This window comes from Calonectris borealis, chromosome 4, assembly GCF_964195595.1.
Source record: "Calonectris borealis chromosome 4, bCalBor7.hap1.2, whole genome shotgun sequence".
Lineage (NCBI taxonomy): Eukaryota > Metazoa > Chordata > Aves > Procellariiformes > Procellariidae > Calonectris > Calonectris borealis.
The window spans coordinates 34,120,275-34,134,843 of NC_134315.1; the positions used below are offsets into that span (position 1 = coordinate 34,120,275).

Consider the following 14,569-nt stretch of genomic DNA (forward strand, 5'->3'; position numbering starts at 1 on the left):
ATTTCAGAAATAATTTAAAATTCTAACCTGATTTCAAATTCCAATGATTCTAAGCATGTAAACAAGAAAATTCTGGGTCTCTTTCAACACATCATTTGTTTTGACCAGAAATTGCATCCTGTACCTTTTTTGCAAAACTTTTTAAAGCATCTTTTAGAACAGTGTGTTTTCATAGAAAATTTGTTTTCTACAAATTTGTGTTTTGTAACATAAAATAGACTCTAGTTATGAAGTAACACTTTTAACTACCCAACCAGCCATTGCTGTGAGATATTTTTCTTTGATATTTCATATTCTATTTCTACTGTCTATTTCCCTTAATCTATGAATTTGTGAGCATGCCTTCTGTTTTCATAACATGGATAATACTGTTTTACGGATGTTATGATTTGCATTTACTATGTACACAAACATACTCATTTAAATTAGTTGAGGATATGGCTTTTATAAACAGACACCAAATAATTTCTAAGAGTTTTATATTTGCTTTCTTTCCAAGCAAATAAATAATTGAATGGGTATTTTTGGCAGAGCCGCATGCAGGTTTTAGAATTGCTTTCAACATGTTTGATACTGATGGCAATGAGATGGTGGACAAAAAGGAATTCTTAGTGGTACGTATATTTTCAGTCTTTGAATATTTTGATATAATCTTTAAATTAATTTTTTTGTCTGGATTGGCACTCGTGATGATGTCAGTAATCATGAGAACATGAGCTATTCTTCACTGAATACAGTTATTTGCCTTATTTAATGTAAATAGTAAATGTAATGTAATGCAAATTGTAAATAGTATCTCCTTATTATATTGCATGGGTGTGTTGTATATAATGATTTTTGAAGCTTAATTCCAGTTTTTATTCTGGATCTTTTTAATTGCTACTACATTCACAGATAATTAGGCTATTAAAGTCAATGGTCAGCAGAATTATTTAATTGCCATAATGATGGAGGGACTTGTGAAAGAATCTTTTCCTGGGAGACCACTTCACTTTGTCATTCATTCTGCTTATAATCCCAGGTGACCTGAAAATATTGACTGACATAATGTAACACTATCATCTGTTTTGGACAAGATTTGTAATGAAATAAAACGTACTGTACATATATCTAGTTCAGCCCATGAAATCCATATGCTGAAGCAATTTGTTAAGATGGGGTTCAGTGATTTCTTTTTAAAGACAATATTCCTGATAGCAAAATTGACTTTGAGCTGAATAATTTTCATGTGCTTTGGAACAGTTGGCAGGATATCTAGAACTTGACAGTAGTTTTGTTACTTCAAAGGTTTTGTTACATTACAAATTTGAATTACAGTATTTTTCAAACTAGAGCTTTACTCAGTTTATTGCTTGAAAAAAGCAGTTCTGTAAATTCTTCTTACTAATTATTTAAGCAGAGAGTTTATTTTTCTTCTGGTTAGAAATTTAAACAGTTCTAAAAGGCCCAGACTTTGAAAGAAAAATTAGCTTATTTCACATGTCATTGAGATTTGTGTATTAAGAAGAATTTGGCACTTGAGAGAAAATCTTCAAAAAATCTTAAATCATCCACTGTTATTTGATTTTGATCATGAGAAATCTGATAATTGCATCTTAAAATTCGAACACTTCGCAAGTTTTCAGATGAGAGGATCCACTCAGTACAGGAGAATGATGCTTGCACTGACAAGTATAAAATTAAAAGGCCTTGGTACAAGAGGGCTATTTCAGATTTATGTTAATTACATTTATCTTCTGATTTTAAAAGAAATGGGAGGAATGATTAATGCTATTCTAAATTAATGTCAGTGATGAAGTTAAAAATTTATACTTTTTTAACAAATCATGAAATGCAGAAGATTGCCCACTCATCATTAGGGCTTCTTATTTTACAATGACTACGTGGCTTTGCATTAACAAACTGCACAATACAGTATAAGTCAGAGTTTTCTAAATTGGTAATGTTCATACGCAGCAGATGTCTGGGATTACACTGAAACACTCAGCTATGGCAAACATAGTTTTTGACATTTCTTTAGAAATTAGCATTTAAAGGTTTGTTGTTAGTGTTTTAGACAAGCTTTCTAAAGACCACACAAGGCCTTTATTTTCTACTGAATAAGTACAGGCGATTAAGGGAATAAAAAATACTAGTAAGAATTGAATCAGATGTTTGTAAAAAAGGTATTTGCAGAAGACATCAATTCTTCATACATTTTTTGTGTAGTTGAGTTTTTAAATAAATACAATAAATACATATGAGAAGAAGCCCGCTGCCTTACTAAAGAAGATGAAACAAGATACAAAGAATGAAACAGACACACGGAATGGATTTAAGTGTCAGACCACTACTTATTTAAAATGAAGACACCCTAATTTCCTGTGTGCTGTTTCTTAATTGTTTTCAAGTCAAGTTATAAGGCTTGATTCAGATAAACTATGCTAACCTAAAGAAAATGGAAGCATGAAAGAAACTGTCCTCAACACACTGAACTTCCCTCAATTCTTCTTTTCAAGGAAATGATACACAGCCAAGTGAGTGAGATCTGAGGGACTTGTTTTCTGGTGGCATAGGTTAAGCAGAACAGGTCTCATTTATTTTGGAAGCTGTCACCACTTGCAAATTGTGGCATGCTGATCATTTTTTGTATTCTAATACTAAATGTACACATATTTATTTTTGCCAGTTCCTAATAACCATCTCCTCTGGTCAGGGGAAAAAGCCAGCAAACATTGGATTAATTGGCCAAAGGAAAAATAGAAGAAGAAGACGAAAAAAAAAAAAGAAAAAATAAAAAGTCTTTCATGATTCCATAAAATAATGTGGTGGAATAGACCAACAACTTTAAAAAAAAAAAAAAAAGGCTTCCATTTCCACAGCTAAGTGGGAGGAAATTGAAGCAGATTGAAGCAGGAGGCTTTGTCTTTCAGAAACTGATGCTGAAAATGAAATCAAATAAGTATGTAAGGCGGGAAGCAAGGACAACATTTGGCTATGGATATTGCATCTATCTTTCTAACTATGCTTTTATCGTCCTCTGTACATCCTACTTTTTATTTGTTCTTTGTCATGGTCCCTGATAAAAATTTCTCCTTCTTATTCTTTTCCTCTTACCAGACTTAGAATCATTAAGGTTGGAAAAGACCTCTAAGATCATCAAGTCCAACCGTTAACCCAACACCACCATGCCCACTACACCATGTCCCTAAGCGCCTCATCTACACGTCTTTTAAATACTTCCAGGGATGGTGACTCAACCACTTCCCTGGGCAGCCTGTTCCAAGGCCTGACCACTCTTTCAGTAAAGAAATTTTTCCTCATGTCCAATCTAAACCTCCCTTGGCGCAATTTGGGGCCATTTCCTCTCGTCCTATTGCTCGTTGCTTCGGAGAAGAGACCAACACCCACCTCACTACAGCCTCCTTTCAGGTAGCTGTAGAGCACGATGAGGTTTCCCCTCAGCCTCCTCTTTCCAGACTAAACAGTCCCAGTTCCCTCAGCCGCTCCTCATAAGACTTGTGCTCCAGGCCCTTCACCAGCTTCGTTGCCCTTCTCTGGACACGCTCCAGCAACTCAATGTCCTTCTTGTAGTGAGGGGCCCAAAACTGAACACAGTATTCGAGGTGCAGCATCACCAGTACTGAGTACAGGGGCAAGATAGAAGAAAGAAAGGAGAATTTTCAAACATTAGACACTGTTCTCCATCTATTATTTATTTAACAAATTTGTATAGATTAAACCTGACCCTAACTCTGCTTGGTTACCATCTCAGTGACCCTTCAAAAGTTAGATCAAAACCCGTAAGTCAGAATGCTAAGATCTGACTGAGAAAGACTAAAATAGATAGGTAGGTAGGTAGATAGATAATGTCTGCGTAAATAAAAGTAAATATGAAAATAAAAGTTGATTCCGTGATGCTGCAGCTGTGATAGACCTGGCCCCAGAACATACACTTAGCATCTGTATTCACCTTGCTTGGGTATGCATCATCTCCTGTGTGCCTGGAAGCAGGAGACAGTAAGTGTTGCCATTTGAACTATATCCAGCATTTGCAAAATACTTCTCCATTGATTACAGTAAAATCCACAGATTACATAAAATTGGAAGTATAGCTAAAACTATTCAGTTTTGCAAATAAAGAGACTCTGAAGAGATTGATGTACGGATCACATTCTTGAAGAGAAGAGTACGTGTAGTGCAGAGTTGAAAAATACTTAATTTTTCTGATAACAGCTTTAGTGTTTTTGTGAACTAATTCCATGGTGTTTGTGCTTTCCTCTTTGCTTATGTCATAGGGGTGAGGTCAGGGAACAGAAGGATTGTGTTCCCTTGTTACAGGAGATCTTGTTTTTGCTGCTTTCAGCAGTCAATCTCTTTATCCTATTTCAAACAATGTTCCTATGAAAGTACTCCTAGATCCTTTTCGCATTCAGTTTTCTACTCACTGGTATCCTATAGCACTCCTTCTGAACAAAAGATCCATTTCCAGAAGCTTAGCAAATGCTTTCATGATGAATGCAACAGAATCCTATTCCCTTTGCCTCTGTGGCAGGGGAAATACTTCCAAGGATGCATTGCTTTTTACCAATCTTTTTTGATTTTTCAATTACTGCCACTCTTCTCTCCTACTTGATGGCTTGTCACTTTACTTTTTACAAGGTATTTTCTTTCTACTTCTCTCTCTTCATTTACCTTCCTTCTTTCCACAGTTTTGGGTTGCAAACTGTGTAGTACTCTAGGCCATCCAGCTAAACGTCCTATCATGACTTCTTCCTTGTCAGCATAGGTAACAGTAATTTTTACCTGTAGGTTTTCAAAAAATTAGAAAAAACATACCAAGGTCTGCAAATTGATCCCGTACTAAAAAATAGATGCAGTGACACACACAATATTCTGGTCAGTATTTGCCTTATAGGCAATTCCAGAATACAGTAGTCAATTTTGGAAATTCATAAAGCATTATTTATAAATGTGTTTGCTATTTAATTGCTAAACACTGTATTCATTTATTTCACTCTTGTTATACCCCTACAGTAGAGTTTGTGATCCCTTTGTCTTAGTCATCTGCCTTCTCTGAAGTACGGTATTCTGAAATTAAATTTGGAAAATTTGCTTGCAAAATTTATCACACCCACTTTATCTTTCACATTCCGATCCCTGGGGAGCTCTGTGTGCGTGTTACTACAGTATCAGGTTTTTATCAGACTTCTGGTAGGTAAAATGGGGTCTTTGAAACGACTGACACAATTGCGTATTTGTGGTACCACTGTCTGTATGCCATGATGTTTGATTCTGAAAATACCATAATCTGGATAGAACAAATTTGTCAGCCACAGTGTTTATTCTTTTTTCAGCCATTTTGAGATTAGCAAATACTGCAAGTGGCAGTACAATATTTTCAGGTGCGATTTTTGAAAAGTTGAAGTTCACTGGTAGAGGTATAGATGGGATCATAGTTAGTACTGTTCTGTCTCCTGTGAAGAGTAAACAAGGTGTCACTTTTTTCTAATGGTTTGGGAATATTAGTAAGTATTACTATAAATAAAACTATTTAAAAAATACAGACACTCACAAAGATAAGTACAGACCATTTCTTAGTCTGAAGACTGCGGTTTCCAAAAATAAATGTTTAATAATCTCTGTATGTTTTAAATCTTGTATTTGAGGTTTTCTCAGAAGTCATGTTTAAAGCTCTTAACGTAGAGAAAGTTGTGAAAGGGGTATTTTACAAGACCTGAAGGTATTCTTTGAAGAGACTTGAAAAAAAACAGTACTTGATAAATTACTGTTCAGTAGTAGTTTGTTGCTGCTGAAGGGGAATGTTTCACCCCCACCAGGTGTTTCCACCCTTCCCTTGTGCCAGCAGGAGTAAGAACTAATCTGGTTGGAAACTAACAATATGAAAAAAAGATTGATCCAGCTGCCTGCATAGCCACACAGATACTAATTAGTACCTGACAAGAAAGGAGGTGGTGAAAAAGGCTGGAACTCCCCCTTTTTGGGTAGGCTGGGTTGGCTAAAATATAAAGCTAAATAGGATGTTCTTAGTATTGTGCTCCCAAATAGAATTATTAGCCTTACTTTGTGGAAAAAATATTTCCTTTTTCCTTTCTGTGTGATGGTTAAAGTGACAGAAGGAATGTGAAGGCATGAATATGAACAGTAAAGCATCATTGAAACACTGATATTTTGGTAAAGAACTACATTTTAATACTGTTCACAGTGCTCCTCACAATGAATGATTGTTATGCATGTGAAATAGCCTGAAAACTAAGTAAGAACAAAATGGTTTGTTTTTTAGCTACAAGAGATTTTCAGGAAAAAAAATGAGAAGAGAGAAAGAAAAGGAGATGAAGAAAAACGTGCAATGCTGGTAAGTAAAATTAGAATAGTTGCAGCTGGTAGTTGGTTTGTTTTCTTTGATGTAGGACAAAATTGTGCGTGTGTATATATTTCACTAATCACTTTCAAAATTTTTTAAACAATAAATTCATATCATTAAAAGAATATGCATAACTATATAAAGAAAAAAGCAATATTTAGCCTAAACTGCAGTTATTGAAAAAAAAACTATTTTAGTGGTCTATAGAAAGGAAAAATTAGTGTTTAAATATTGTATTACATATTATGACAGTAGCATTGATTCCATTTGGAATCCATAAATGTAGGAAAAGTGAATAGCCATGACCAGTGTTATTGTCTGTAAGAGTGAGAGATCTCAGTGGCAAGACCAAACTCTACTCCTGCTCTCATAACTAATAGAAATTGTTCATGTAGACATACTGATCCTGATGTGTGTTATTAACATAGTAGTTTTAAAATAGCTGATACTGTAAGTGAACTTGGATTTTATATTCAAATTTAATTTTTTAATTAAATACTGCTTATGACCAATGCAAAATGTTTTTAGTTGTTTATATTATGTGAATAGATTTTTGTGGAATACTGAATACTCATTTAATGTCAAGTTTGCATTTCTTATGTGCATAAGAAGGGTAAGTCAGAAATAGACAAGTCTGTGGTGGCTTGTCGGGCGGATGTCGGCAGCAGCAGCAGGAACTTATTTTACTGTTGGACAAGTAAAAATTAGGGACAAGTCTCTGTCAAGCCCATGACAGAAGAAAACATGTTCATTTGTGATTTGCATATTTATGGCAAGAATTCCTTATTATAAGAAAGGTTTTGACATATACGCAAAGCTTCTCATAGTGCCCATTATCCTTTTCGGACCATAGATGCTTGATCTCAGATCTTTGTCCCTGAAGCCATAGGAAGTTTGAATTTCAAGAATTAATACTTTTTAAACCTTCCCTGAGCATAAAAAGGGATCTTTTCTTCCAACCCAGAGAGACCTATCCTTCTCAACTTTTCAAAACTGTATGTCAATTGTTGAATCTCTTACACACTGTTTATTCTGAACAAAGGAAACTTACACCCAAAAGAAGAGCTTTTGGAAAAAGTAAAGATTACGAAATGGAACATTTCTCCTGAGAGTAATCTCTGCAACTCTGTACTTCTCTTTTGAAAATTTAAAGAATGAGATTGAAAATAAACCATTTTTTCTTCACTGTCATTTTAAAAACAAACAAACAAACAAACAAATCTAGTAATATATAAAATAAAGATTTACTTGTCTTAACCTATTCTGTTGTCTTTATTTTTTTTTTCCTTCTTTTGGCTTCATTCTGACATGTGATACTTGGCTTGGCCCGTTTTTGCTGTATGTCAGCGTCTTCAACTTTATGGATATCATACTTCTACTAACAGTGTATGTACTCTAATTATTTTCAATTTATGCAGTCTTCACCAGTGAGGTGAAATAATATGCTGTAAGAAAATTTGCTATATTTATCTTTTTCATCAAGTAAATTACTTCTGCTAATCAGTAAAAAGTGATGGATCTTTGCATAAAAGGTTGTGCATGCTTGTTGCATGCATTCTGAAACAGGCAAGCCTACCAGGAGGAAAGGCTGCTCTCTCTATTTATATAAAATGAAGGAAACTATTTTTAAGGGAAAGAACAAAGTATATCTTAAGAAATTATAGACTTGGTTTTAATTAACGTATTAAGTCATCCTGCATGAGTAATTTGATTCAGGTCTCTCTTGTCTCCTTGTGTATAATGTGAAGTAATAGTTTGTCAAATAAAAAGAAACCAGAAGAGAGCTTTTATATTTTTGTGCTTCACTTACAGAACAAATAAATAAGAAATTTCAATGCTGAAATAGAATAGAATTTTACAGAAAATAGTCCCTGTATTATGTAGGTGACAGTAAACTTATTTTCAATCATTTTTGAGGAGTGGGAGAGAGAGTCAGCAAGAGAGAGATCTTCTGGGTTTTTGAATGTCTTCACCCTGACCTGATTAATTTTTGATTCACAGCAGGAGTAAAACTGTTGTAAAAAAAGTTTGATGTGATGTTAAAATAGAAGAATTAAACTTGGTTTGGTATGATTACTGTGACATTCAAAGTGAGGGGAGGGAACCTACAAGAATTAGATAACTAGTGAAATTAACAGTTTTAAAGTTAAAGTTTTAAATGTTTCTTTTTATAATCATTCACAGGAATGCACAGATTTGTTTCCTGTGAAGTTAGCACATACAATTTGGGCAGTATGCAGGAAAGAAGTCTGTTGAACGAAAAGGTGCAGTGACATGATGTAGATGCTGCAATGTTGTGAGAATACTGTAGTAGGAAGTGCAAGGCCTTATGATTCAATGGATTTTAGATCAGGCTTTACTGCAGTGAAAGGTGCAGTACAGTGGTTGCCGTATTCCTGTGCTGCCTCCTATTTTAAATTGAAACCAAACTAGTCAGGCTTTCCTAGTCATATAATAGTTTTCAACTTCAGCAAAAAATCTCCTTCTAGATGTGGTCCACTCTAGCCACATCCTAACTCTGTATCAAGATGATGCCCAGATACGTAGATCTTTTCCTGCCCTCCTATGACCTGAATGGAGATCTCCATGCAAAGGAGACTCAGATGTATAGCAATTCACAGTATCTAACAAATCCCCCACCCCAGAATATTGATATTTTTGATTTCTATTTCCCCTACTGAAACAAGAATTGTAGCAGCCTTTTCAGTTTCACTTGATGTCCTGGGGAGTTGAAGATACTCAAGAACAAGGAGATGCAGCCCTGAAAAGTCTGGGATAGTCCAAAGTGCTGTGTTGGGCCCTTTTCCTCACTTCATCCTTCAAAACAGTTCTAATTTTTTGAGAAATGTCAAGGTCTATAAGCCATAGGGTGCATACAGTGAAGTTTTAAATAGATTAAATATTTTTGTCTTTTCATTTCCATAGGTTAATTCTTTCAAGTCATGTTCTGGTGCATACTGCAGCTATGTGTTAAGACTACTTCAGCATATATTGTATGAGTGCTCTTACTAGCCAAATGCCAACCAGAACATGATAATTATGATGACATGCATGTAAGGAAAATAAAATGTGCATGCCCAGAAATACTAATTCTGTTGGTTAAAGTGAATCTCCAGTAAGAGAACAAATTCAGTGAATACTTAAAATAGCTATATTACATTATTTTATGGATAAAGGATTGAGGTGTTGTTCATACACGACTCAGTAAATACCAAAGGGCTAAATAAGCGTGAGAGAGAAACTGAAGCCCTAAGGACCTAATCCTGTACCCACTGAAGTAAACCAATTTCTTTGAGTTCAGCAATTTAGGACTGAATGGAGTTATATATGAGAATACTGTGGCTACAATGTAGGAACTGTTACTCCAAAACAAGAGAAAGATAAAACCAGAATTTTTCAAAAAGGAAACAGAAGTATAATATACATTAAGCACGGCTATAATTCCTGGTAGTTTGTCATGTTTCTTTGATGACAATTTACAGAAAGAGCTGAGTTGAATTGGTTAGTAGAGAAAATACGTAATAGAACTTGTAGAAGCGGTACACAAGTTGAAAAAAATTTTAGATTATTTAGCATATTTCCTTTCAGTAAATATGTTGTGGTGTTCTGCAGCCAGACACACTTCATATTACATATCTTAAAGCATTTTTATCTTTTGGTTTTTTTAAATTACATATTGACTTACTGCTGAAATATTGTTTCTGTAGTACTAAGATCATTATTTGTATGCAATGTAAATTTACATAATCATTTATACACAGATGCATTTTTATAAACATGTAAAATATAGCTGAAGCAAATTAATACAGGATGGTCCCATAAGCACCGAGCCCCATTACATTGGTAAGAGCTCTTAAATAATATCTTCACTCATGTCACTGTGTATCACTGCTGGATGTACTGCAAGTGTATTGAAGACCTGTTACCTGAGGAGATACTGTGCTGAAAAACATTAAGGGAAAATAGAAATCATACTATATTTCAATTTGTTTAAAGAATTAAAGTTATATTTCTGTGATTGACATAATGTGGAATACATAGAGACAATAAACCTTCAACTCTGTACAGTATTCTTTATGATAACAATGTGGTTTTACACATCGTATAGCAGTCACATCAGTGTAAATCTTCTAAGAGAACAGTATGTGCTGACTCAAAAAAAAAATGGTTTTCGTTCGTAGTTAGGAGACTAAACTCATTCTGTCTTTGTCTTGCGTGCCCGGATAGACATGAGTGGGAAGCCCTGAAAGTATAAGACCTAGTTTACATTGACTTCTGGAGAGAGAGGGGAAAATTCATTCAGTTGCAATAACCCTAACTGAGTTCAGGTAGCCTTCTGCTGTCTTTAGGATCACCTCCCCTAGATTCTTTGGCGGGCGGGAGGGGGGAAGAAATGTATTAGGTAGATCTTCTAAGACTAATTGCAAGATAAAGGAAGGCCTATTTTAATAAGGGAGGATTTTTCAGGCATCCAAATATGAAACATTTCAGAGCAAAAAGGTAAGCATATTTTCCTTGGAGAGATTAAACAGTTATTTTCTATATAAACAAGGTAAGTTTGATCATCAGATGTGGATAGTGTTCTCTTGATAAGTATGTTACAGTTGAAGTTGGACTTGCTAGGCTTGGTTTTTGCTTTTCTTTATTGTTGCAAGGATGTCATCCTGATAATTGGATGAAATTAATTTTATATAACTAATTAGATGGTAGCATTTATATTTTGACCAATGGGAGAACAAATTTCATATCATAAGTGAAAGTGGAGTCTGGTGATACTTTTGGCACAGCCAAGGTATGAGTAATAAGCAAATAACTGTAACATACTAGTGTTACTTTGATGTACCAAATGTCATGTAACTGGGTAGAAATTCTGTATGTAGAAGCAAAAGAATCAAGCCATATTTTTGAAGATGAGTTGGAAAAGATTTTAAAGTCTGTAAGCAGCTGTTTTATTGTTCTTTGGTTTTCAAACGATTGTGCTTCTTGAAACTTCTGCAGGTTCTTAAAACAGAAGGAGAGGACCTTGTCCCCAGAAGCTATTGGGATACTTTGAGACGTAGCACAAGCCAAGCACTCTTTTCGGACCTTGCGGAGGTATAAGACAACCTCTGTCTCTGGTCCATAAACAGACTGCTATTTTATTTATTTATGTTCTGTTTGTTTTCCTATTTTATGCACCCTGTTTCTTTTCTTCCTATTGATTTTTTTTTTTAAACCTGAAAGTTCTCAGATGAAATTGATTTGGTTCCATGCAGTGTGATAATTCAAAGTTGTCATTTCCAAGTAAAAGCAAAGTTACCTTTTGAAAGAGTTGGAACATTGAGTCCTCTTCATTCCTTATTGTAGAAAACATTTTCTGATACTAATAGTGACAATATTGCACAGTTTAGGAAACCTTTGTCATTTAGACTTGGTCCAGTGATGTGACAACTTTAATGAGAGTTGCAGCCTTTTAAGCTTTTAACGTTTAGGTCCTTAATGTGCTTTTTCTGTATGTTATCAAAGCTTATCTTCACAAAAACACGCAAAGATTGTTTTAATTGTTCGATTGAACCAGAAATGTTTTAAGGTAACCAAAACAGTCTTGTTGAATATTACATGATCATTGTGGAGGACTAGCAATATCACTGTGCTGTCAAATTAATTTCCATTGTTCTTTAAATTCTAGTCAGATTCTTGTTTCATGATGTGCTTTCAGACAATTGAGTACAACATTTATTTGTACTGATCATTTAAGAGGGTTAGAAAACTAGATCATTTAGGCTTTTCTGTGCCCCATACAGTGAGGGTGATTGCTCTGCTGGTTGTGGCATTAAAGGACATACAGCAACTCCCCACTGACTCTCTGGTCTCAAGTCCCATGCTTCATAAGCAGGATCATAATGAGAAAAGAACATGGAACTGAAACGGACCTCCAGGGTAAAACAATCTTTTTCTTTGCTTCATAAGCAATGTGTGCTCCATATTAAAAGTAATTAGTGTTTTGTCCCTGCTGTTCCTCTGCAGAAGCTATTGAATAACCTGAGGTCTTGGGTGGACTTTTTCTAATTTCCAGGCTAAATTTACTCATAGTCCCTTTATACCAGTCTGTTGTCCCTTAATTTTCATAGGGCTTTTTCTTCTTTAGTGTTAATCTTCTTACTCATGGTTGTGTTTATAAATGCAGTCATAGCCCACAGTTTTAATTATCGTAGGCTAAACAAAATGAGGTCTGTGATTTTTCTCTTAAGGTAGAACCTACATTTCCCAGATATCAAATATGCCTTCTCTGTACCTCTGTCAGCCTGAGTTCGTTTGCCTTTGAACAAAACAAAATATAGTGTTACAGAACTGAGTTTTAGACCAATATTCATAGCTATATTCATAGTAATAATACATTCGTAGTAATCCTGCAATAAAGCAGTATACCCAGCCTTTCTTTCATTGCTTTTCAATTGATGAGCTTCTGAGCTACTAGTCCAGTTCTTAGTCCTTATTTATTCCACCAAATTTTAAAGCCCAGAACATCAGTGTTCCTGTCTAGTCAGCTAAGGGAGACATAGAGGGGAGAGGGCTGCTCTTTTCATTGGCTATTTAAGGAGCTTGGGGCACTGAGTTTTCTGAATTAACTGTCATCTTAATCTACACTTAGCTGGAATTAATTCAGTCCCAAGTATAGATGGACTTACGTTTGGCAATCTCTACATGTCTTTAATTTGAAGAGAGAGAGATTTTTTATATCTGATGCGTCAGGCTAGTATCTGTGACCTACAATGTAATTGAAGCTTAACAGCAGCTATGTAAAACATTGATCTAAATTGTCTGTAAAATGTATAAAAAGTCTCTCTGCTCAGTTTTAATTCATTTTATGAAAAAAATTTTGTATCTTTCATTTGCTCCACTGAGAATTTCCCACTTCTCACCATAATCATCTTTATCTTGTTTGGTTTAAGTTTGAGCCGGCTGGCTTTCATCCATATGCTTATCCCTCCCAGGTACTCTCACATCTGAATGATATTATAGCCATCTGTACTAAGAAAGTGGCATAAAACTAGGTGACACGGGAGTCTCTGTTGTTTCATGGCCTTTTGAGAAGGCCTTGTGTAAGTTGAAAAGAACAGTAAATAAGGTGCGTTGTTATGAGAATCAACTTACAAGGTCTCTTTGGGGTGAAAAAGAAGTTACTCATCACATCCCGTTTCTTTCTAGGGCAGTTTACAGTATTGTTTCTGCTATTCCTAATTTCAAGCAACTACATCATCCTGTTGGAATATGCCATTTACCACTGAGTTCAGTTTGTGGGTTTATTGTTAAATTACTAAATGAAACTGGAAATCACTATTGAAAAATCAAGGACTTGCAGTAAGAAAGCTCTTACTAACTCAAAGCATAATACACATATTTCATTCTCAGAATATGTTGCTACAAGTGGACCATCGCTCATGAGTTTAGCTTACTTTTAGTTGACCCTCTTTAATCAAAAGCTTGAAATGAATCTTGCAGAATATAAAAAAAATAGATTTACTGCTCTTCAGGTTAGGAAATTGAGAGGAAAAAATGCTGCCATTATGCAGCAAGCCAATAATGTGACTGAAACACGTCTCTCCTGTTTGTCTCTTTACCTGCAGTTAGTATAAAGGTAAAGAGAAGCAAGGCAGGTTTTTATTCTCATTTAAAAGACTTCAAAATATATTAGATCAAAATAGAGTCTCTCATTTGTATATATGGAAACAGGTGCGGTCATTGCATTTTCACTGATCTAAAATAGAAAACTAATTTTATTATAAACAATAAATAATAGTTTTAAATGGTTAAGGCTTTTGTTTTTATCCTTACCCCTTAAGAGAGAGAATTTATATAATGCTCTCAATGCAGAAGGAGCACAGGAATAGTTTTCAGTTGCCTGCAGTTCTGCAGAGAAGCATACTGGGTTGAGTTTCTGGGGTGAGGTTTTTGTTTGGGGTTTTTTCATTTAATGAGGCTGACCATATGGGAATTGTGAAAAGACTTACAGATTGTATTTTTTTAAATGGTTCTTTAGATATGGATGAATGCAACCTAAGTCTAAGGTTTTGAAATGTTTTTGCAAGATGAAAGGCTGTAATTTAACATTTGATATCTATTCAGTGTACTTAAGGGAAATTGTTTGAATGTGCTTAGGGATTTAATAGCTTAAAAGAAATAAGAAATCAGGGTATCTGCATTTCAGTATATTGTGTCCTGTAG

General features: G+C 34.8%; 1 protein-coding gene across 3 annotated transcripts in view; it reads left to right on the top strand.

Moving 5' to 3' along the window:
• MICU3 (mitochondrial calcium uptake family member 3) overlaps window positions 1-14,569 on the top strand; it is a 59,062-nt gene that overhangs the window by 23,379 nt on the left and 21,114 nt on the right. For 2 of the 3 annotated variants that reach the window (XM_075149162.1, XM_075149163.1), the window contains 4 exons: window positions 532-614; window positions 6,284-6,355; window positions 7,712-7,750; window positions 11,363-11,458. In XM_075149162.1, the coding sequence (XP_075005263.1) occupies window positions 532-614; window positions 6,284-6,355; window positions 7,712-7,750; window positions 11,363-11,458 (290 nt within the window). The remainder of the gene's footprint in view (window positions 1-531; window positions 615-6,283; window positions 6,356-7,711; window positions 7,751-11,362; window positions 11,459-14,569) is intronic. The other variant, XM_075149164.1, reaches the window with a different exon arrangement.